At 43.8% G+C, this 23,211-nt stretch overlaps 1 protein-coding gene across 1 annotated transcript in view; it reads right to left on the reverse strand.

The window, feature by feature from the left end:
• Positions 1-6,776: 6,776 nt before the first annotated feature.
• Positions 6,777-23,211, reverse strand: part of LOC111951469 (kinesin-like protein KIF21A) — a 37,655-nt gene continuing 21,220 nt past the window's right edge. The window contains 29 exon segments of the mRNA XM_070434738.1: positions 6,777-7,291; positions 7,532-7,731; positions 8,009-8,297; positions 8,538-8,696; positions 8,953-9,089; positions 9,091-9,129; positions 9,499-9,640; positions 9,831-10,046; positions 10,341-10,546; positions 10,738-10,789; positions 11,490-11,550; positions 12,294-12,314; positions 12,587-12,752; positions 12,987-13,088; positions 13,221-13,415; positions 15,716-15,860; positions 17,725-17,873; positions 18,035-18,103; positions 18,211-18,318; positions 18,460-18,671; positions 19,180-19,368; positions 19,616-19,733; positions 19,823-19,883; positions 20,408-20,452; positions 21,247-21,441; positions 21,536-21,599; positions 21,741-21,930; positions 22,351-22,546; positions 22,948-23,063. Of these exon segments, the coding sequence (XP_070290839.1) occupies positions 7,234-7,291; positions 7,532-7,731; positions 8,009-8,297; positions 8,538-8,696; positions 8,953-9,089; positions 9,091-9,129; positions 9,499-9,640; positions 9,831-10,046; positions 10,341-10,546; positions 10,738-10,789; positions 11,490-11,550; positions 12,294-12,314; positions 12,587-12,752; positions 12,987-13,088; positions 13,221-13,415; positions 15,716-15,860; positions 17,725-17,873; positions 18,035-18,103; positions 18,211-18,318; positions 18,460-18,671; positions 19,180-19,368; positions 19,616-19,733; positions 19,823-19,883; positions 20,408-20,452; positions 21,247-21,441; positions 21,536-21,599; positions 21,741-21,930; positions 22,351-22,546; positions 22,948-23,063 (3,900 nt within the window). The 3' untranslated portion in view covers positions 6,777-7,233.

The following is a 23,211-nucleotide window of genomic DNA, read 5'->3' on the forward strand; positions in this document are numbered from 1 at the left end:
GCACAGTAGTACATTGCAGTAACAATACAGCAGAGCACAGTAGAGTACATTGCAGTACAATACAGCAGGGTAGAGTAGAGTACAGTAGAGTTCAAATCAAATCAAATGTTATTTGTCACATACACATGGTTAGCAGATGTTAATGCGAGTGTAGCGAAATGCTTGTGCTTCTAGTCCGACAATGCAGTAATAACCAACAAGTAATCTAACCTAAGAATTCCACAACTACTCTTACACACAAGTGTAAAGGGATAAAGAATATGTACATAAATATATATGAATGAGTGATGGTACACTCATTCTTGCATAGGCAAGATGCAGTAGATGGTATAGTGTACAGTATATACATATGAGATGAGTAATGTAGGGTATGTAAACATAAAGTGGCATAGTTTAAAGTGGCTAGTGATACATGTATTACATAAAGATGGCAAGATGCAGTGGATGATATACAGTACAGTATATACATATACATATGAGATGAGTAATGTAGGGTATGTAAACATTATATTAAGTGGCATTGTTTAAAGTGGCTAGTGATACATTTTACATAAATTTCCATCATTTCCCATTATTAAAGTGGCTGGAGTTGAGTCAGTATGTTGGCAGCGGCCACTAAATGTTAGTGGTGGCTGTTTAACAGTCTGATGGCCTTGAGATAGAAGCTGTTTTCAGTCTCTTGGTCCCTGCTTTGATGCACCTGTACTGACTCGCCTTCTGGATGATAGCGGGGTGAACAGGCAGTGGCTCGGGTGGTTTTGTCCTTGATGATCTTTATGGCCTTCCTGTGACATCGGGTGGTTTAGGTGTCCTGGAGGGCAGGTAGTTTGCCCCGGTGATGCGTGTGCAGCACTCACTACCCTCTGGAGAGCCTTACGGTTGTGGGCGAAGCAGTTGCCGTACCAGGCGGTATACAGCCCGACAGGATGCTCTCGATTGTGCATCTGTGAAAGTTTGTGAGTGCTTTTGGTGACAAGCCGAATTTCTTCAGCTCCTGAGGTTGAAGAGGCGCTGCTGGCCTTCTTCACAAACGCTGTCTGTGTGGGTGGACCAATTCAGTTTGTCCGTGATGTGTACACCGAGGAACTTAAAACTTACTACCCTCTCCACTACTGTCCCATCGATGTGGATAGGGGGGTGCTCCTCTGCTGTTTCTGAAGTCCACAATCATCTCTTTGTTTTGTTGACGTTGAGTGTGAGGTTTTTCCTGACACCACACTCCGAGGGCTCACCTCCCCTGTAGGCCGTCTCGTCGTTGTTGGTATCAGCCTACCACTGTAGTGTCGTCCACAAACTTGATGATTGAGTTGGAGGCGTGCATGCCACGCAGTCGTGGGTGAACAGGGAGTACAGGAGAGGGCTCAGAACGCATCCTTGTGGGGCCCCAGTGTTGAGGATCAGCGGGGGTGAGATGTTATTACCTACCCTCACCACCTGGGGCGGCCCGTCAGGAAGTCCAGGACCCAGTTGCACAGGGCGGGGTCGAGACCAGGGTCTCGACTTGATGACGAGTTTGGAGGGTACTATAGTGTTAATGCTGAGCTGTAGTCGATGAAGCATTCTCACATAGGTATTCCTCTTGTCCAGATGGGTTAGGGCAGTGTGCAGTGTGGTTGCGATTGCGTCGTCTGTGGCCTATTGGGTCGGTAAGCAAATTGGAGTGGGTCTAGGGTGTCAGGTAGGGTGGAGGTGATATGGTCCTTGACTAGTCTCTCAAAGCACTTCATGATGACGGAAGTGAGTGCTACGGGGCGGTAGTCGTTTAGCTCAGTTACCTTAGCTTTTCTTGGGAACAGGAACAATGGTGGCCCTCTTGAAGCATGTGGGAACAGCAGACTGGGATAAGGATTGATTGAATATGTCCTTAAACACACCAGCCAGCTGGTCTGCGCACGCTCTGAGGACGCGGCTGGGAATGCCGTCTGGGCCTGCAGCCTTGCGAGGGTTAACACGTTTAAATGTTTTACTCACCTCGGCTGCAGTGAAGGAGAGCCCGCAGGTTATGGTAGCGGGCCGTGTCAGTGGCACTGTATTGTCCTCAAAGCGAGCAAAAAAGTTATTTAGTCTGTCTGGGAGCAAGACATCCTGGTCCGCGACGGGGCTGGTTTTCTTTTTGTAATCTGTGATTGACTGTAGACCCTGCCACATACCTCTTGTGTCTGAGCTGTTGAATTGCGACTCTACTTTGTCTCTATACTGGGACTTAGCTTGTTTGATTGCCTTGCGGAGGGAATAGCTACACTGTTTGTATTCGGTCATGTTTCCGGTCACCTTGCCCTGGTTAAAAGCAGTGGTTCGCGCTTTCAGTTTCACGCAAATGCTGCCATCAATCCACGGTTTCTGGTTTGGGAATGTTTTAATCGTTGCTGTGGGTACTACATCGTCAATGCACTTTCTAATGAACTCGCTCACCGAGTTCTATAGTATACTCTACTTTTCTTTACTGTATTGGACAGTACTCTACTGTGCTCGACTCACTGTACTGAACTGTATTGTATTGTACCTTACTGAACTGTACTCTACTTACTGTAATGTATGCTGTACTGTACTGTGCTATCCAAACTTGTGAAACACATGTCTATAATAGGTTCAGATTTGGTCCAGTCATGTCCGTCTGTGGACAGTGACATCAATGCCAGGGTGGACTGATCAAATTTCAACTACTTTTTAACGTCTATGGATGTTCAGTGTTGGTCAGTGCTCAGCAGGTGAGGATGCTGGTTAAAGTAAATGGAAAGAGAGGGGACTCATGGGTAGGTGTCAGTAAGAGCTAGAAGAGGTGACATTGACTGGACAGTACTTGGGGCGGCAGGTAGCCTAGTGGTTAGAGTGTTGGGTCAGTAACCGAAAGGTTTCTGGATCGAATCCCCGAGCTGACAAGGTAAACATCTGTCGTTCTGCCCCTGAACAAGGCAGTTAAGCCACTGTTCCCCGGTAGGCCGTCATTTGTTCTTGCCCAGTTAAATTTGAGAGAGAAAAAAATATMAATTATGAGCTGAACATGACAGTGGAAGGGAGGTCAATAGCAGGAGACACTATGAGCTGAACATGACAGTTGAAGGGAGATCAATAGCGGCTGACCCAACTGTGGTTTTTGACTATTATGATTTCCCACTGTAGCGAATTCAGCTTCAGTCATTTCGTTAGTGATTTTTTGGGTAATTCCGTTACCAATTTAATAACCCGAATGACGAGTTTTAATAACTTAATAATTCATAAACAAAATTGATATCAGTAAAATCACTTWAATTAATCGGTAAGTCTACCATTGCTTGTTACGTCTGAACTTTCATTATCCTCCCTTCTCATGAGGGAGAGAAATTAGAAAATATATTCAAGATAAGTATGAGGGTTTTTGGTAATGGAATTACAAGGCACAAGACAATATTTCTTAAACTTACATAAGGTAAACAATTTCTCCAGTACTAAATATAAGGGTTGATATTAGTTGGCAGGGGTCTATACATCGACATTATTGTGTTTTGTTGTATTTCTAATACCGTTTAAGACTGTTTCTGGTAGGTGTTTTCTAAGACCCCTTTTCCATCTGTTTATCCAGAAATCAAAGCCTTTAATTATGCCACATTTTTAAGATGGAAAATGGTTGAAAAATGTATCTATGCCTTCATTTCCCCAAAACATAGACTCTTTCATTTGACACCCAATTTGGTATTCTTCTATGAACTTCACATATTGGTGCTCATGGGTCCTTTTCGATGGAAATGCCCTTATGTAAGAAATAAAATGCACCTTCTCATAACCCATGATCTGTGTACTGAGGGGAAGAATATCTCCCTGACATTTCTTCCCCTATTCTTCTTGTCCCTCGCTCCATCCCCCCACCATCCTCTTGATCCTCCCCCAGCAGATGCCAGGAAATTCACTCTGGCTGTGTCCGAAATGGAACATTATTCCCTGTATGTGAGCATTGTTATATGTGGTATTGACCTTCTCACTGTTTCTCAGTCTAATCAAGCTATCTTACTCCCTCTCTTGGTCAACCCTTTATTCCAAAGCCAAATTACACGACCTGTGACTCAACAGGGAAATAAAGAGTATTGTAGAAATATCTACAGACACTGAAGAGGTGATTCAAGCAATGATTCACAGGGTCAATATGATCACACACACACACACACACACACCAAGAGAGATTGGATGAATGTAGCCAGTCACATAATCCCTATGACAGAATCCCCCTGTCAAACCCATATAGGTTGAGCTAAAAATAGCCCCAGACAGAAACTCTTATCCCACGTAGCTGTTACTGAGGTCGGTCTGTACATTGATTTACTATGAAACTGTAAGAGTACCGTCTGGGTCCTGGTGTTATCTTGGGACAAAGAATGTTAGATATCTGAGAAACAGAGAACAGACCAAGAAACCTTATCAGAATATGCTGACAGTGCATTAAGAATCCTGGTTGTTTCTAGAACTCTGATGTTCAGCGTTTTAGAATGGAAATAATCGTTGATAGAGAAATAATGCGTTGATGAGACCAATAAACGATGTCAGATTGTGCTGACAGTGCAGTAGGAATCCTGGTTGTTTTAGGAACACCGACTTAACTCAATATGGCTGGACCACATTGTATTAAATATACAGTAGCTTGTGGTGTGTGGAACAGTGTTAAGACATGGAAATAGTCCGTGGTACAGTTCTGTTCTTATTGTACACAGGAAACTCTGATGCTCCAATTGTTGTACGTTAAATACTGATTCATTCCCATCACTTCTCTTCTTCAGGGGATGTATGGAACTAAGTAAAGGAACACGATGATTCCACCTGCAGTGCTATCAAAAGGGAGAAAGAAGCTAATGGAAAAAATAAGGATGGCATCGTAGTTCACCCTCAATAAATGTATACAATGTTGGTCACCTGTGTGCCTACGTGACCAGTGACCCATGATGAGCCCACATATGTTGGGTCAAGGGTCGCTGGTCACATGCATACTGTAGGTAGGCACACAGGTGACATGCAGGAAGTGGGAATTCACAGGTATGGAGAGCATATTGTATAGTTCTTACCATGCTCACYGTTTGTACCTTGGAACTATGATATTTGCCTATGGTCTGCCTTTATGGAATTCTTGCAATGTTTTMATCTTTGCTGCGAACAAATGAGCAAAAGACCCAACCAAATATATCCGTTTAGAAAGCAGGTTGCTTTGCATGCGTTTATGAACATTTGCAATCCCACCTAGGCTGTCAGGAATTTACTACAAAAGTAAGAACACCTGTCAAGGAGATAGAATCGTTTTCCTGCAACAAATTAAAAACTGCTACGGACTGAATACCTACCGAAGAACAGGAGGAAGGAAAACAAATCTCCCGCACCAAAGTTAGTGAAACTCTGTTTTGAAACCGTGTCATGTTTCCTAATGTGATACTGTATTATACTGCCACCAATCGGTGGCAGCAGGGCAACACACATCTCCASGTTGAAAGATATAACAGTCCATGTTATTTTTGACAGATAATTTATTTCCACACCTCATCTGACATTAGAATCACTAGAAAGTCGGAATTTGTGCACAAGATGTCCACGAGGAAGAGAGACGGATTCTTATTTCCATAAAGATGTGGTCATATCACCCCTATGTCATCCCAATCTAGGGATCCTGGGCTAGTCCACACAGATTAGGTTGTGATACTGTACTATCTACAGTATAAGATTGACAGGCACTGATAATAACACACACGTCTAGAGTTTTGTTATATTCTGTTCAGCTCGTTCCTGAATCAGATTTGGGGAAGGGCGTACGTGGGCACAGGAAAACTAACTCAGATATTTTTTACTACTAGGTATTAATGCACTGCAAATCCGTGTATACAACCAATAAACTGAGGTGATTTAAGAAAGGGCATACGCCTGTGCACAGGTAACCTCACTTTACTTGGGCTCTGAAATGATTGAAGAAGGCCATTGGATACAACATGAAATGGAAGATCAGAACTTCGGAGGTTTCAAAGCCACCATGAAAACACACATAAATGCAAACATTTTGACAGGCCATTTTTGTAGTTTGAGGTTTGAATGTACTTGTACGATACGAAGAGAGTAAGACCACCGCAGAGGTACCGTACTGTACACAGGCAAGTAAAACGGAATGCGTTGGCTCAAGGTACTCAGCACAGCCCGTTGACTATCACAGAGAAGGTTGGTCATTTGGTCGCACACAATCTGCATGAAAAAAGCAACACTTGAATTCGGGTTGAGATGAACCTCCACAATCGCATTTGTGGTATGATGACGACACACCCTCCTTGAACTTTGTTTCTGTAGCAGAGATCAGCTACACCGTCCCACACCACTAGTTCACTGTGGCTATTCCCCCTGAGACATCCCTATTCCCACTGAGAACATCCCTAATTCCCACTGAGACATCCCTATTCCCCACTGAGACACATCCCTATTCCCCACTGAGACATCCCTATTCCCCACTGAGACATCCCTATTCCCCACTGAGACATCCCTATTCCCACTGAGACATCCCTATTCCCCACTGAGACATCCCCTATTCCCACTGAGACATCCCTATTCCCCACTGATACATCCCTATTTCCCCCACTGAGACATCCCTATTCCCCACTGAGACATCCCTATTCCCTCCACTGAGACATCCTATTCCCACTGAGACATCCCTATCCCACTGAGACAATCCCTATTCCCCACTGAGACATCCCTATTCCCCCTGAGACATCCTATTCCCCCACTGAGACATCCCTATTTCCCCACTGATGACATCCTATTCCCCCATGAGACATCCCTATTCCCCACTGAGACATCCTATTCCCACTGGAATCCCTATTCCCCCACTGAGACATCCCTATTCCCCACTGAGACATCCCTATTCCCCCACTGGAGAATCCTATTCCCCCACTGAGACATCCCTATTCCCCCACTGAGACATCCCTATTCCCCCACTGAGACTATATGAGTCTCCCATAGGGTTAGGCAGTAGGAGCTGAAGTAAGACCAACCTCCATAGGGCCTTATTTAGAAGACACACCCCCCCTCCTGACACAGAGAGATGATTCCACGCACTGTAGCGGAAGTGTGACCCGCTTGGAGGTCCTCCATCCATGGATCATTGTGCAGAGCAGCAGTAAATAGTTTGAGTAGTAGATCCAGCAGGCAGCAATAGATCCCTAGCGCTGTAGTAGATCCAGAGTGATCTAGTAGGTCCACAGCGCCGTGTCGAGTCACAGTCCGGAGGTCTCCTTCTCAGTGTCAATGGATCCCTTCCTCCAAAGAACCCTTTGCTTGCCAAATCTTCACTGTCCGGTCACTGTCACACAAGAGAGAACATGACATCGCTGGATCAACATGCGCATCAGAGGTTTGATTATCTCTCTCTTAGGTTAAACTTTGTTATTATAGTAACAGTGGGTTGATTTACTCAGAGGGTTAGGGTCAGGTTATGATCTGGATCATGGTCAAAGGTAGGAGATATATTCTCTGAAGGTAGGGGTTATGGTCAGGTTTGCCTGACATCAAGGGTCATGTTAGGGTTAGGCGTTAAACTCACTCGGAGGCAGTGAATAGCTGGCTGCTGTTGGTAGCCAGTCCGTTCACAGGGCTGTCGTGTCCCCTCAGGTCCCCGAGCGGTGCCAGGGTATCAGCGTGCCACAGCTTCAGCAGACCTCCCCKGTCTGCACTCAGCACTACCGGGCACCCTGGCATCACACCCAGCGCACTTACCCAGTCAGAGTGGGCACTCGCCACCTGCTGTGGRGGAAGCAAGTACGTACTAGGTCAAAACAGGGCTACAAACTGTTGACAATTCCTTGGGACAATACATTTTGTTTACTACCGCTACTGGTCTTGCAATGATGAAAATGTTGCAGCTAGCAAAAACAATTCAACAGAACAAGACTTGATGCTTACAAAGCAACATTGCAATGTGAAAATCACAGCYATCAGCTCATTGTATGTTTTTGAGAGCCTTGTCTTCTTTCAGGTACTAGCAGTACAGTATATACAGCTAGTGTCCAGTAGGTCTCACCTGTACTAGTCGTTTCCGGGACAGGTCCCACTTCTTGATGCAGTAGTCTCTGGAGCTGCTGTAGAGGCTGTCCCCCTGAACAGCCAGAGAGACTATACCCTCCTGGTGTGGCGGATCAAAGTTGTGRCAGGACACAATGCTGCCCTGGACACCCTCAGTCACCTCAAACATCTTCAGGGTGTGGTCCTTGGACCCCGTTAGGACCATGTCTTGACCGTTGCTCAACTGGTCGACGGTCAGACACAAGACCGGRCCCAGGTGACCCGTCAGCTTCCCAGTAGACACAAACCTAGAGCATAAGGTCAGGGTTCAAGGGTCAGGAARAGTTCAGATCTAGGAGTCTCCGGTACAACTAAAGATCATACTTGGGAGAAATGATTCCGCATTCACTGTCTATCTTTACTTCACTCTACATTCAGCACCTGTGCCTGTTTTCGTGTACACAATTCCTCTCCTTTTATCTTCATTTTGTGCCACCTCCAGTCCTTACTTAAACTCAACAAGATKTTCAACTACTCTTCATTCTTACTTCCTGAGGTCCCACATGCGGACTGAGTTGCCAGAGGCGGAGTAGAGGTAGGATCCCGTGGGGTTCAGAGAAATCTGGTTGATCTGGTTCTCTCCYGGAGGGATGGACAGGGACCTGAGAGACACACAGCTGTCCCCTGTACTCACCTGGCCCGACGACCTGCGACACACACACACACACACACGCAGTCAATACCATGTCAATGGGAATGACATTGTGTAAAAGTACTTTTTTCAAGTAGCAAATTAAGAATCTGAAGTTCCCTGGGCTGTGTTGGAATGTGCTAGAATCTCCTAGAACGTGTTTAAAAAGGAACTGGCAAGCTCAACTCCAACTTTTGACRTAACAAAGGTCTTYGGTTTATTACTAGAGGTGTATACAAATACTCTTGGTGTCTGTATATATATTTACTCACGTGAGTGTGCGTATGCACTTGGCGGAGTCTCGGATGTCCCAGACCTTGATGTAAGCGGTGGAGACAGTGAAGACCAGGCTGGAACAGTATCTAACAGACACCACACTGCTGGGATGATCTCCCAGAGACATGATCTCTTTGACCAGTCACCAGGTTCCACACCTTACACGTACGAATCTGACACAACACACACACCACACACACACCACACACACACACACACACACACACACACCACACACACACACACACACACACAACCACACACACACACACACACACACACACACACACACACACACACACACACACACACACACACACACACACACACACCAGGGGTTCGAAGTCAATGGTTAGGGTTAACAATGAGTGTTCACTACGGCAGAAACACCATCAACCACACCAGAAAGCTAGATGAAGCTAATACCAAATAATATGACTTACACTCATCTGAGCCTTTCAGGTGTGAGAAGTCTCTAGGGGTCATGGTTTAGAGGTCAAGGGTTGTTTTTTTTGTTCCCGAACATTACAGAACTAGAGAGCTGTACCTTTAGAGCCAGTGAAGAGCAGGTCATCAGTGCAGTCGACACACATGACAGGTTTGGTGTGTCCCTCAGCCACATAGACACACTGYAGTCTGGCAGCATGGCTGATCTTAGGGGATGACACAGGGTTGACCACCCCTCTATAACAGGACAACAGGGACAAAAGACAATGTATGTCTGTTAGGACAGTGGTTCCCAAACTGTGGGGGGGGGTGGGGGGTGGAAGGGAACCCCCGAGTGAAGCACAAGAAGTGGGTACAACTATGACCATCGTGACGTCATACGAACATGACATTTGTGGCAAACATTGTGAAGTGGTGTGGCTCCTACGTTGGTTTGGTGTCTGCGATTTTGGTCTTCTCTGTGGCTGTGGGCGTGGGTATGTGCGACTTTGTCTCTCTCGCTGGGKGACCCTTGGGGTCCATAGGTGTGTGTTCCTTGAYGTCTAAGGGGGGTTGTCCTCCCTTCTCTAGCATCCTCCTGCGTGTTAGAGGCGAGCGTTCCARTGATCTCCTCTCAGCTCCCATCGAAGACCAGGCTCCAGATCTACACAACAGAAACACACAGACCAGCGACATGAACAGTTGAAGTGATATCACTGGATGGTCAGCTGAAGTCATATACATCACTGAAGGTTACAATGCATTCTGGGTCAAGTTAAACATTCTATCTTTTTCGTGCTGATGCCCTTGTTTTTTCAACAATAACACTGTTAAGATGTGAAGCCTGACCGATCAAATTCTCGTACAGTAGGTAAGGATTTGCTCCACAGGTATCTCACTGTATTTCCTGTACTATAGTTCTAAAAACTAATGACATTTGACGAAAATAAGGACTTACAGTCCAGCTATCCTGGTGGACAGTGCTGAGGGGGACACAGTGAGTTCCCTGTCCCCGAGATATCCTGCTACTGTCCCCATGTCCCCTGTCCCTTCCTGGGCCTCTGTCGGGGGTAGCAGGGGTGCAGAGAAGTCCCCTGTAGGGGAGTCAAATTCACCACTCCCAGCATACAGCAGCTCCATCTGGGTGGTTGTCCTTCTGCGTGCCTGTGGTATTGGGATGGATCCAATCAATCAATCAATCAATCAATCAATAACCATTCATAAAGAGTGTTTTGCAAATAGCATTTATCTCAAAGTGCTTATCAGTAACTACTTTATTTGAGACTTTATGAAAATGTAATTAAAATGGTGTTTAGAGAAATGCTTTGCGTGTGAAGTACGGTAGATGACTGTACCTTCCTAGGTTTGGCCTCTCCACACAGCTTGAGGAGGTCAGAGGTCAATGAACTGAAACAGAGACAGAGGGGCAATTTACATGTTTATTTTATTTAATCTTTATTCAACTAGGCAAGTCAGTCAAGAACAAATTCTTATTTAAAATGATGTTACTCATAGTCTATTGATAGTGTGTTGACGGACTACCCAAATAAAGTATAATCATAAATTAAAGATGGAATCCGCAGTAGGAGAAACAGCGCCACTGTCCAACCCACAGCCATTGTTATTGTTTTTGTTATTGTTCACAAACTAGAGGTGAGGAGCTAARMAAGCGTTGAGCCTAGAGTGCCAGCTATCACACAGTACAATACTGCTCGAATTGACATCTCCATTAAGGATTTAAAATGTTATTGTATTTATAAAGCTTTTATGTAGCTTTTGATTGTTTCCTCGTGTCATATTTTATTTTTATTTGTTTTATAATATACAGTTGCTATAGGCTTTGTTCCAGTTGTAGTCTTATATTGAGATATATCTTGTCTGTTTACCAACGTGGTAAACAAAACGCAGTCCATATTCTGCTGTTCTATTGTGCGTACAATGATGTCCAAAGGGGGAAAACCTGTGTTCGTTGTTTGCAGTAACTTCTTTGTTTTTGTAATATCGCAAACGGATGTGGCAGTTTCACCATTAAGRATTCCAGCTTTAAGTGATGAAACTCAATATTTAATATCCTCATTGTCTTGTCTGAGTCAAATGTTTTTTTTACCTTCCCTCTGTGGCTGGGCTGGCGGTAGAGGACTCATCATTACTGCTGTCATCTTCATTCTCTGCTTGAGGACAGAACCATACAGTACACCTTGTTACACTGGACCCTCAGAWACACAACGTGCCTCAGTTACTGCATGGTCGGACATGGGGTAGTTATGGCTTCACAGCATGTTTTCAAATATCCCATTACAAGCACTAAACTTGTATTACTTTACTATCTTAAACTGTTAGAGGTAGACCATTTTCAAAGTAAATTTACAGTCTGGATATCACAAAGAAAACAAATGCATACATTGTTTTCAAACTAATGCTGCAGCAGCAGCAAAACAATAGTTTGAATTCAAAGAGCTCTGTACAAGGTTCAAAGTTCAGAGGTCAGGTTAAATACATCAGGGGTCAGAAGGAGGTCAATAGTATAGTATACTATACTGTATATTAGTATGATGTATCTGACATCTTCATTTTATGGAGGGTAACTTAGTAAAGGTTGTAGTTGGAGTAGTACTCTAGTTAAGGCCTGAACTTCAGGTTTGCGTGGGGGTCAGGGTTTAAGCTATTGCTAATTCTTCATTTTCAGATCGTCCTGAATGAGTCAGCTGAACAGGAGAAAGCTAGAMATCCACAAAGAGGATGGGGAGGGTCAGACAGGGAAGTGGGGGACAGGGGGCAACATACCACCTCATGCACCTCATGGCAAAGTTACGTTCTCAGGTTAGTCTTAAAGGGGAGTTTTAGAGGGAGGAGGGGCTTTAGGGGAGACCCATGGTCTCTGGGACCAGTCAGTCTGGTGTCTGTTACTTACCCACCACTAGGTAACCTATCTCTGTTTGAATTCAGGGTGAACAAACAGGGGGGAAAAAACAGAAATCAAAGTCAAACAAAAGCTAAAAGAATGGAGACATTTTATTTTACAGTCCCGTTTCAGTGTGTATTTTACTAGAATACTTAATGGTACATGTTTTACTGAACCCGAAAGAAAAACAATATGGGAGTATGTTGTGAATGTCAGATAACACAGTGGACTGTAAAATAAAGTGTAACCAAAAAAATGATGAACTGAAAAGCAGTGTGTTTATACCACTGAGGCATCTATACCTTGCAGTGCGTTGCCCAGCAGAGCGTCCAGCTCAGGGTTGAGTTCGGCTTTCTCCTTCAGCATGTGGAACAGCAGCTGGTTCTGAGTGGCGCTATTGATCTCTGTCTGCTTCAGCCTACCCTCCATCATCTTCACCTGGGAATCCTTCTGGGCCGCCTGCAGACCCTGGAAGATGCACGTACCAGTAAAATCACACATTACATACATGACAGACACACGTAAATTCCACACTGACATCAACAGAGTGTTGTGACACTCAGCCCACAGAACAGCAGACATGTATGTTTAACTCTATAATAAACATAGTGTTTAAAAAAAGTTGGTAGATTTACAATAGCCTGAATGGCGCTTAATCGAAAGGTAGAGAGAACTCAGTAGGGACAGGTGTACTGCGGTTACCTTGTTGATGGCCATGTGCAGGAAGTGATCAAGCAGGAAGCGGGCTTCTGATAGGTTACAGGAGCTGATCACCGCGGTAACGTCCACTGTGTCTCCCTCCTCCTGCATCCCGACAACATCACAGTCAGTCATAATAACAGTTATGAAGAAAAATGTGTGTGCTGGCGTCAGCTGTACTAATAACCAGAAGGGGTCGACTTCCTGAAGAAAATGTGCGTGTCTGCGTCAGCTAACCTTCGCTTCCTCCATCTGCATGATGTTAGCCTGGCAGTCAGCGATGCTGTCGTTGACGTAGTCGATGTTGGCCGCMAGGGCGTCCGTCTCCTCGTTCAAAGACTGGATGCTTCGGTCCGTGTCGGTCCCCTCTGTGGCGATCTTCTCCCTCTTACGAGACACCTTCTCCCTTCGCTTGGTCAGGTCCTCGCGTTGCTGTAAGAAGCAGGGAGGGAGGTAGAGAGACGAGAGTTATAATAAAACTGCTCTAACAATCTTAGAAGTAAAGGAGCTTGGAGGAACCTTTCGGGGATTCTAAAAATTGACACACAGGGGGAACCTTTCCAGGTCACGAAGGTTCCTTGAGGAACCCCTCTGAAAAGGTTCTTCGAGGAACCCCTGTGACATGAGCCATATCTTTTYGCATAAGTGTCACAGATTGACACTTATACGCTGATACTGGGCTGCCTGTGTAAAGGTTCAAACAGGAACGTTTTTGTGATGGGACGGATACATTTCTTTACCTTTTTAATAATATAGAAGATTGGASACGTGGCTTATTGGAGGAGTGGCTTTCAGATATTTATTTTTGGCCACCTGTAAGAGTAAATGTCATTCCTGTTCATCATATAAAGTTTGTACACAACAAAGTGAAATGTTCCTGAAATGTTTATGCATATTACATATTCTAATATAACAACAAGATATCACAGTCTGACTTTATGYCCTTCGACCAACGTCTATTTTTGATGAGTAAACTGACTTCATCTCCTGATGATCTGTGACAAACGTGGTAAATTAAGGCACATAGAAACAACTCTAGGGTTAAGTTTAGGCATTAATTCGGACTGGTTAAGTTAAGGGTTAAGGTTGAGGATAGGCTTAAAACTTTAGGCATTCATTCCGAATGGACTTGCTAAATCATTGTAGACAGATGGCGGAGTAGTCTAAGCCTCCGGCTCCGTAGACAGCGTGTTCAATCCCAGTGTTTCCCAGCCATTTTTTCCCTTTTATCAAGTGGTTGGTTTTGATGCCACCTCCTGATGTCCTGGGGACCTGCACAAACGTTGAATTTTGCCTTGGATCTGGAGTGATCCCTCTGAATATAATATTAACATTTCTGATTACATACGGTGCTTTCAGAATGTATTCACACGCTTTTCAGAATGTAATCACTCACACTTTTTTTCACATTTTGTTATGTTACAAAGTGGGATTAAAATGGATTTAATTGTCTTTTTTTAATTTTTTGTCTAAACAAAATACTCAATCTTAAAAAATGTCATAAATGGAAAATAAAACACTGATATATCTTGATTAGATAAGCATTCAACCCCCTGAGTCAATACATGCTAGATTAACTTTGGCAGCGATTACAGTTGTCAGTTTTTCTGGGTAAGTCTCTAAGAGCTTTGCACACCTGGATATGACAATATTTGGCCATTATTATTAAAAAAATTCTGCAAGCTCTGTCAACTTGGTTGTTGATCATTGCTAGACAGCCATTTTCAAGTCTTGCCATAATGTTCAAGCCGATTTAAGTCAAAATTGTAACTAGACAACTCAGGAACATTCAATGTTGTCTTGATAAGCAACTAATTGAAGCTACAAAACTATCAGTGTTCAACTTTAACATGTGATGACAATACAACAGAAAAGATGAACGGAAATGATGTTTCTTCCCACGGGTGGCCAAATAGAACTATCTGAAACATCACCCTTACTAAGCCACGCTCTGCAGTCTTCTCATCTCTATAACCCAGCATCAATAACCCAGCATCAACAACCAAACCTGGCCCTTTTTAAAGAAAACAACCCAACTTAGTGACCCAATGCCTGCAACCCATTGCAGGGTTGGGTTATCCAAACAACCAGGCATTTTTTAAAGTGTTGGCTAGGTTAAAGATACTGTAGCTAGCTAGCAACCTAAGCCAACACCTAATAAGTATCATCAAAAACAAATGGCATTACCATCACAAGAAACTTTTTGGAATTAAAACAGGAGGCKTGACAGTATTATTCAACATTGGTATTAAAATAGTACTTAGGAATGGGTAATTGTTTACAAGTTGCTTGCTATCCCATAAAGCCATTGGCGAAAACACAACGTTCATCTTCTTCTGAGTTTGGCAGCACAATAATTCCAGCAGCAAAATAAATTCCAAGTGCTCTACACATGCCGACAAAAAGGTTCCCCCGGGAACCTTTGCTAAATTGAATCATTAAAGGTTAATTCAAGAACTACTCAACTAACCAATGGTGCAAATATGAACCCATTGACTGCAATGGTTCATTGAGGAACTCCAGAGTTCCTTGAGAATCTCCAGGGTTCCTTGAGTCCCCCTTAATTCTMAGAGGGTAGCCAAAACGGCAACAATGATAAGTCCACTGACAGACAATCATGTTGGCATCAGTCTGATAGGAATACAGYAGAACTGGTACAGTAGTAYCAGAATACAGTAGAACTGGTAGTAATACAGTAGTAATACAGTAAAACCACAGTGGGTTTATTTTACCTTGAGGAGGCGGTTCATATCAGCCTCCATGTTCGAGATGGTCAGCCTCTGCATGATGATGTCAGTGATGCGTCTCTCCAGAGACTGCCATTTAGCCCGGGCTGTCCTGGTGGTGTAGACGCTCCCCATCCTCACCGGGTACTTCCTGATAAATGGAATTCAACAGAGATCATTGTACAGTACGGGCCAATATATTACTGAAAAACAAAGACTCGGTGAGGAACGTATTGTTGTCCCGTTTCAACTAGAGTAGGAGTCCTTTCATGCACACAAAACATATATATATATATATACACTACATATATTTTTATGCTTCGTAAACAACAGGTGTAGACTAACAGTGAAATGCTGTTCAGAATGACTGATGAGGTAATAATACATGAATAAGTGACTGTAATCGATAAGATATGAAAATATCTAAAGAGAGTTAAATTCAGGAAATAGTAACTCTTTAAATAACATTTTCCAGTGGTGCCCCGAATTCTTAGCTAATTAATAGTTACATGATTAGTTTAATCACGTAATAATAATTACACATGGAGAATTGATTTGATATAACATTCGTCACAATAATGAACGTTACAACAATATCAGAAGTCTGATAGTACTACGATGTGATAAAATCATCTGCTAAATGAATGGCAGGTAGCCTACATGATGTACACATTCAAGGGTTTTTCTTTCTTTTTACTATTTTCTACATTGTAGAATAATAGTGAAGACATTCAAACTATGAAATAACACACATGGAATCATGTAGTAATCAAAAAAGTGTCTAAATGTATTCTATATTTGAGATTCTTCAAATAGCCACCCTTTGCCTTGATGACCGCTTTCCACACTCTTGGCATTCTCTCAACCAGCTTCATGAGGCAGTCACCTGGAATGGATTTCAATTAACAGGTGTGCCTTCTTAATTTGAAGGTGTGCCTTCTTAAGTTAATTTGTGGAATTTATTTCCTTCTTAATGCGTTTGAGACAATCAGTTGTGTTGTGACATGGTAGGGGTGGTACAGAAGATAGCCCTATTTGGTAAAGTCCATATTATGGCAAGAACATCTCAAATTAGCAAAGAGAAATGACAGTCCATCATTATTTTAAGACATGAAGGTCAGTCAATACAGAACATTTCAAGAACTTTGAAAGTTTCTTCTAGTGCAGTCGCAAAAACCATGAAGCGCTATGATGAAACTGGTTCTCATGAGGACTGCCACAGGAAAGGAAGACCCAGAGTTACCTCTACTGCAGAGGATAAGTTCAGTAGAGTTAACTGCACCTCAGATATCAGCCCAAATAAATGCTTCATAGAGTTCAAGTAACAGACACATCTCAACATGCACTGTTCAGAGGAGACCAGGCCTTCATGGTTGAATTGCTGCAAAGAAACCACTACTTAAGGATACCAATAAGAAGAGACTTGCTTGGGCCAAGAAACACGAGCAATGGACATTAGATTGATGGAAATTTGTCTTTTGGTCTGGAGTCCAAATGAGAGATTTTTGGTTCCAACCGCCATGTCTTTGTGAGACGYGGTGTGGGTGAAYGGATGATCTCTGCATGTGTATTTCCCACCGTAAAGCATGGAGGAGGASRTGTTATGGTGTGGKGGTKCTTTSYTGRTGACMCTKTCRGTGATTTATTTAGAATTCAAGGCACACTTAACCGGCATGGCTACCAAACCATTCTGCAGCGATACACCATCCCATCTGGTTTGCACTTAGTGGGACTATCATTTGTTTTTCAACAGGACAATGACCCAACACACGTCCAGAATGTTGCTTTTCGGGCCGGCTGCTTGCATTTTAAAATACATGTATTTTTATTAAATACATTACACCATACAAGTATGTTGAGGTTTATTTTGATACATTGTTCTTTATGTMATTTTTATGTATTTTGTAACTGTACTGCTATTTGGTTAACAAACACATCATGCCTATGTACACGGGCAAACGCAMGCACAAGCACRTGCACACACACACTCACACCATCAGTCCTGCTGGTAGTACCTTGGGGTGCCATTGGGGCCTGCTGCCCCAGCAGAGTGAGGTCTCCCTAGGATGCTGCGGTGAGAAGGGTCCTGGAGGGGCTCCGGTAGGCTCACCTTTCTGTTCACCTTCCCTGAAGTTGGCCTCACCTGCCTCCTCAGAGCTGTCACCTAGCACAGGAGGAAAGCAGGGCCATGTTCAGTCGGGAGAAAATGTTTTGAAACAGAGATACTACCTGAACGCRTCCAAAAAGTACAAAGATGTTTTGTTTATCCATTGCAAAACGTTTTGCTACAGTTTGMCACACTGAACATGACCCAGTGTATCTTACCTCCTCATTCTTCCTGCGCAGTATCAGGTCCTGCTGCCTCTTCTGAGCCTCCAGCTGCCTCAGTTGGTGCTGTAAGTGACAGGCACATCATATCAATAGAATTCAATTGAATTGAACTTTGTCACAGGCTAACACACAACTTCACAACACACTTTGTTTCCTGCCTGTAACGTTACCTCATGTTTGCGCTGGTCCTTCTTCAGAGTAGCGATCTCTCTGTTGCGTCGGCACTCTGATGCTCTGCTTTTCTCCTGCACCTCCTTCATCTGACGCATCAGACCCACCTAGCGCAACACCCACCATTTACATGTCAATCAATCAATGAGTCAACATATCCATCCATCCATCAATCCACCCATTCCTCCAACTAACCACCCACCCACCCTACCACCCATCCATCCTTCCATCCACAATTTTCTCTTGACCTTTGTTTTCTTCATCTCAGCCACATCCTGGTTGAGTTTCTTGAGCTGCTTCTCGTACTGCGATTGGTTCTTGAGGAGGCGTGCGTGTTCCTTCTGGGCTGACTGCAGCTTCTGCATCTCCTTGTTCATAGAGCTCAGCTTCTTCTCATATTCTAACTTAATCTTCTTAGCCTTCTCCTCCGTGCACGTCTCCACCGAGCCTGCGGACACAACTAACTCGGCTAAGCACAGGCACGGTGGAAACAACACAACACAACACAGTTCAGTTCAACCGACACAGCTCAGCACAGCCACAATGGAATATCAATCAAATCAGTCATTCAGATGTTAGCCTTTCTAAAGCAAACAGTTGTCACAGTCACAAAGTGATTTACAGAATACGACGGCCCTCTAGAAGTAAGGGGTTTAAACACACACTTTATGKTGTGTAAAATAACAAATCATGACAGAGAGACTTATACAAAATACATTAAAATGTTRTGTACAGGTATGATGTCATTGGTGATGGACAGGATTAGTTAGATAGAGTTAGTTATATGTTTGTTATATAACTCCGTAATACACTCACTCTGAGATGTAGCGGCATAGCACATAGCACCTGAACAAGTAAATGCAACCCTTCATTAATCTGTCACCATATTCCTGTGCGCCTCTGCTATACCGATGTTGTGACCCTGATACATGGCCTCATATCCTGTCTTCTTTCTCTCATATACGTACCCATGTTGTGCAGCACCTTGTCCCTCTCCAGCTGTGTGTCCCTGATCTTGCTCTGCAGCATCATGAGTTTCTGTTCGTACTGCTGCTTGAGCGTGTGCAGRCGGCGCTGGCTGTTCTCCAGCTCGTCTATCAGCTTCTGCTTGATGGCGATCTCACACGTGATGTTGGCCAGGTCCGCCTGGAAGTTCTCTGTTCAGAGAACACACACACAGAACGAGCTATATGAGACACGCTTCATTGACATATTCACTATTCTTTTATTAAAATAACAGAATAATCTAATCATGGTGAATGAATAAGGGGTGTTAGACCCTGGACACACTCCACACGGCCCACCAGGACCAAAGATGCAAGGCATTCTTTATGACAGTGTAAAAGCACCTTTGGATGTGTGTGTGTGTGGGTGTGTGTGTGTGTGTGTGTGAGAGAGTTTTACCTTTCTCATCCAGTTCTTCAGAGTCTGACTCGTCCGAGCTCTCTTCACCCTCCATCTCGTACTCCTCGTCTTCTCCCTCCAGCTCCTCTCCTTCCTCATGGTCACTGACGTGGTCATCCTGTTCACACACATTTACACGACGTGAGTACAAAGAACCCACACACACACTGACTTAAATATGCCAATTAAGGACATTCTTAGACGTACCCCCTCAGCCTCGTCGTTGCCTCGTTCCTGTTCGTTGTCTGGTACCTCCTCCTTGACCACACTGTGAGGACAGAACCAGAGGTTTAGGGAGCCATTGCCCGCAAACGCAAGACATCAGGTCACTAGACTATCAGGGAGCACTACCATACAGCATTACCATACAGCACTACCATACAGCATTATCATACAGCACATGAACACACTACCTTGATTTTTCTGCATACTGTAAAAATGCATGTTTAGGTTAGAATCACAATTCAAACAGAACCCAAATCATTCGGTTGTTAGAATCATCCTTGAAGTAGACGTTAATGAATGATTGATTGACATTATGCGGTTGCATCATGGCAAAAAGAGCTGAATCCTTTAGTTAATTTATTTAGTTTAAGGGTCTCAACAATACAGAAAGGGGGAGAGGGGTAAGGAGAAGAACGAGAGATTACAAGTGGGTTTTCCTCCAGGTGTGGCAACTACCTGCAGGTGTAAAAGCTGTGTTAGAGAGGTGGGAAGAGGGGAGTTAGATAAATGGGGGAGAGTGGGAGGAGAGGGGGTTAGAGAGATGGGGGAGAGAGGGGTATAGCAAACCTGGGAAGCTTAACCTCATGGTGACTCTCCTCGAGCCGCTGCAGTCTTCAGAGTAGGGGAGGAGAATGGGGGAGACAGTTGGAGAGAGTGAGGTTGGCAGGGGAAGGGAGTGAACCAGAGAGCAGAAAAGAGTGTAGCAAGGAAGAACAGGTTAACCTTCGAGGATTTGGCACTAGTTGTCTTCTATTGGCTTGTTGATGTGTACCAAGTCGTTTATGTGCTATGTTGTTGATCAAATGTTTATCAAATGTGTATTAAACCACAGAGAAAGAGAGAGACCAGTTGTAGAGTACAGGTACATCTGAACATGACTGGGCCTGTTATATAAACCCATCATCATGTATGGGGTATTACAGTAGATAGACATTAGAGAGGTAATAGGTATCTGCTGAAGTGGAAAGGCTGGGTGCCAGAACTAATTACCCAAAACACCCTGGGACAACAACGGAAACCAATTCCCCTCGCCTCTGTAATCCCCCCACACCCTTCTCTAATCCTCCCCCCTTCCCTCCCCAGTACCACCTCTTCCCCTCACCCCACCATGCCCAGCCCATCTCTAACCACCTCCGAGCATATCACTGTCAGACTCAAGGCCTACCATCAAAGTCTACCCATTGCTTAGTTTTATTCGTATTGTTTCATCCACAAGTCTGGACATATACACTTAGTTACAAATTGTAACAAACCTAATGCAATCGGTTTCATGACATGTACTGTATGTGAAGTGTACATCAAAACAGCAACGTGGAGTGAGTGCAATATCAAAGAGTGCAATATCAAAGAGTGCAATATCAAAGAGTGCAATATCAAAAGTGTGAAGGGAAAAAAACAACTCCTACCTCTTCTTTTTCTTCCTCTCTTTCTTCTTGAGTTTCTCCAGATCTTTCTTGGCCATCTCGATGATGTCGGAAGCCACTATCTCGGGGGCGAGGGAGAAGGAGCCCCCACCAGCGTACAGGGAGGAGCGTGTGTTGGCACGGGACAGGGTTTTACGGAGGTTCTCATTCACTGACTCACTCTCCAGGAGCTTGGCTCTGCAGACACAAAACCAACGGTCAGAATACTGTTGTCTTCCTTTCTACAGACACATCATACTGTACATGTAAGAGACATGTCATGCAATCATACCTGAGCTCCTCGATTTCTTTGATATAGTTCTGGATCATATTTCCAATTTCCTCATTCCCCTCACCTGGAAGATAATCGAACATGAGGGCATTTTCAGCACTTTTTCCATAGACTTTAAAGGAGCACTTCCTATCCCACTAGCCTGGATTTTGAATCATCACGGTGCAGTGTGAATAAGGTCCATTATTCCTGTCCCAGTACATACCCACTTTGGCCAGAACCTGGTTGGCCTGATCACTGAGGTACTGTGTGAGTCTGGCCCTCTGGGCGTCAATGGTCTCCTGCATAGCCTTCACCCTGATCCTCAGGTTACTGTTCTCTGTCTGTAGCATGCTGTTCTCATGGACCATGTCGTTGATGCTCTCCATGCCGTCTTCCCCCACCATACGCTTGCCCTGAGACCAGAGAGAGACCAGAGGACTATGGTTATTATAGTAGATCATTATAGTAGATCAGTTAGGCCAATACAACTATACATTGTTATACCTCCCCTACCAGATGGTTGCCCTGCTCAGACCAGAGGGACCAGAGAGATGAGTGTAGGTCATAGAGAAATATAGACTCAAATCCACACTGAATATCCCTCCGTTTCACTATTGTTTAGTTGGATTCCAGGCTACCAGAAATACAGCCTCAATTGACACATGTGCAGCCGTTAGTACGTTTTAAAAATTATATAGATCCATATTATGGTACAGTTAACCATATGACTAGACCTGGAAAACAGGGCCTATATAATGACATCTAAAATAGCAAAAACAATCTGATCTCCCTCTCTCTCTCTTGCACCCTCCATCCCTCTTTCCTTCTCTTACCGTCTTGTACTCCATCAGTTCCATCTGTAGCCTGGCAATATCAGTCCTGAGAGCTGATATCTGCTGGGAGGCTTTGTCCTGGTTCACCATCACCTTGTTCTTAATGTTCCTGGCTCGGTTAGCGTAGTTCAGACAGCTCAGTGTCTCCATGAAGTCCCGGTCAGATGGGCTGATACACGCTATCATCACCGTTTGACTGGGGATAGAGATAGAAGACGGATGGAAGATGGACGGAATACAGACACGGACCGTAGACAGACACAAAAAAAACAAGACCACATTAGAAACGGAATAACTATATAGGCAATGTCAATGTAAATCACTTTGTAAACTACTTGGAAAATATATCTAATTAATTACTTGAATTTATACTAAAATAGATAAATGTTCAAATACATGGTAATTAATTCACCCACTAGCGTAAAGAAATTCTGGTTTTAATCGATTACTTTTCAAACATTGACATTTTAGTCAGCAGACCTTCATTTGACAGATAATTAATTAATCCACATAATAAAGCTTCAAGGAGAGATATATCTATATCTTCAAATACCATTACATACAGTGTTTTTATGTGGTTTATGAGGACATACAGACCTGTTTCCTCCCAGAGAGTCCTGCAGTAGCCGGGTGAGTTTCGAGTCCCTGTAAGGCACGTGGGTGGACCTCTTACTCCTGTCCCCCAGAGCACTGATCACGTTACCCAGCGCAAGCTGCAGCGAGAGAGGAAAAACAGACCACAGAGACATGAAGATGAGATGAGATCCTTAAAAATGAGGCTTAAACATCTGCATTCTATCAAAAATAAAGCATAAAATCCGTCCTTTAATGTGACTTTTAAATTCAGTTGTCAATCAAAGA

This window comes from Salvelinus sp. IW2-2015, linkage group LG24, assembly GCF_002910315.2.
Source record: "Salvelinus sp. IW2-2015 linkage group LG24, ASM291031v2, whole genome shotgun sequence".
Classification (NCBI taxonomy): Eukaryota; Metazoa; Chordata; class Actinopteri; order Salmoniformes; family Salmonidae; genus Salvelinus; species Salvelinus sp. IW2-2015.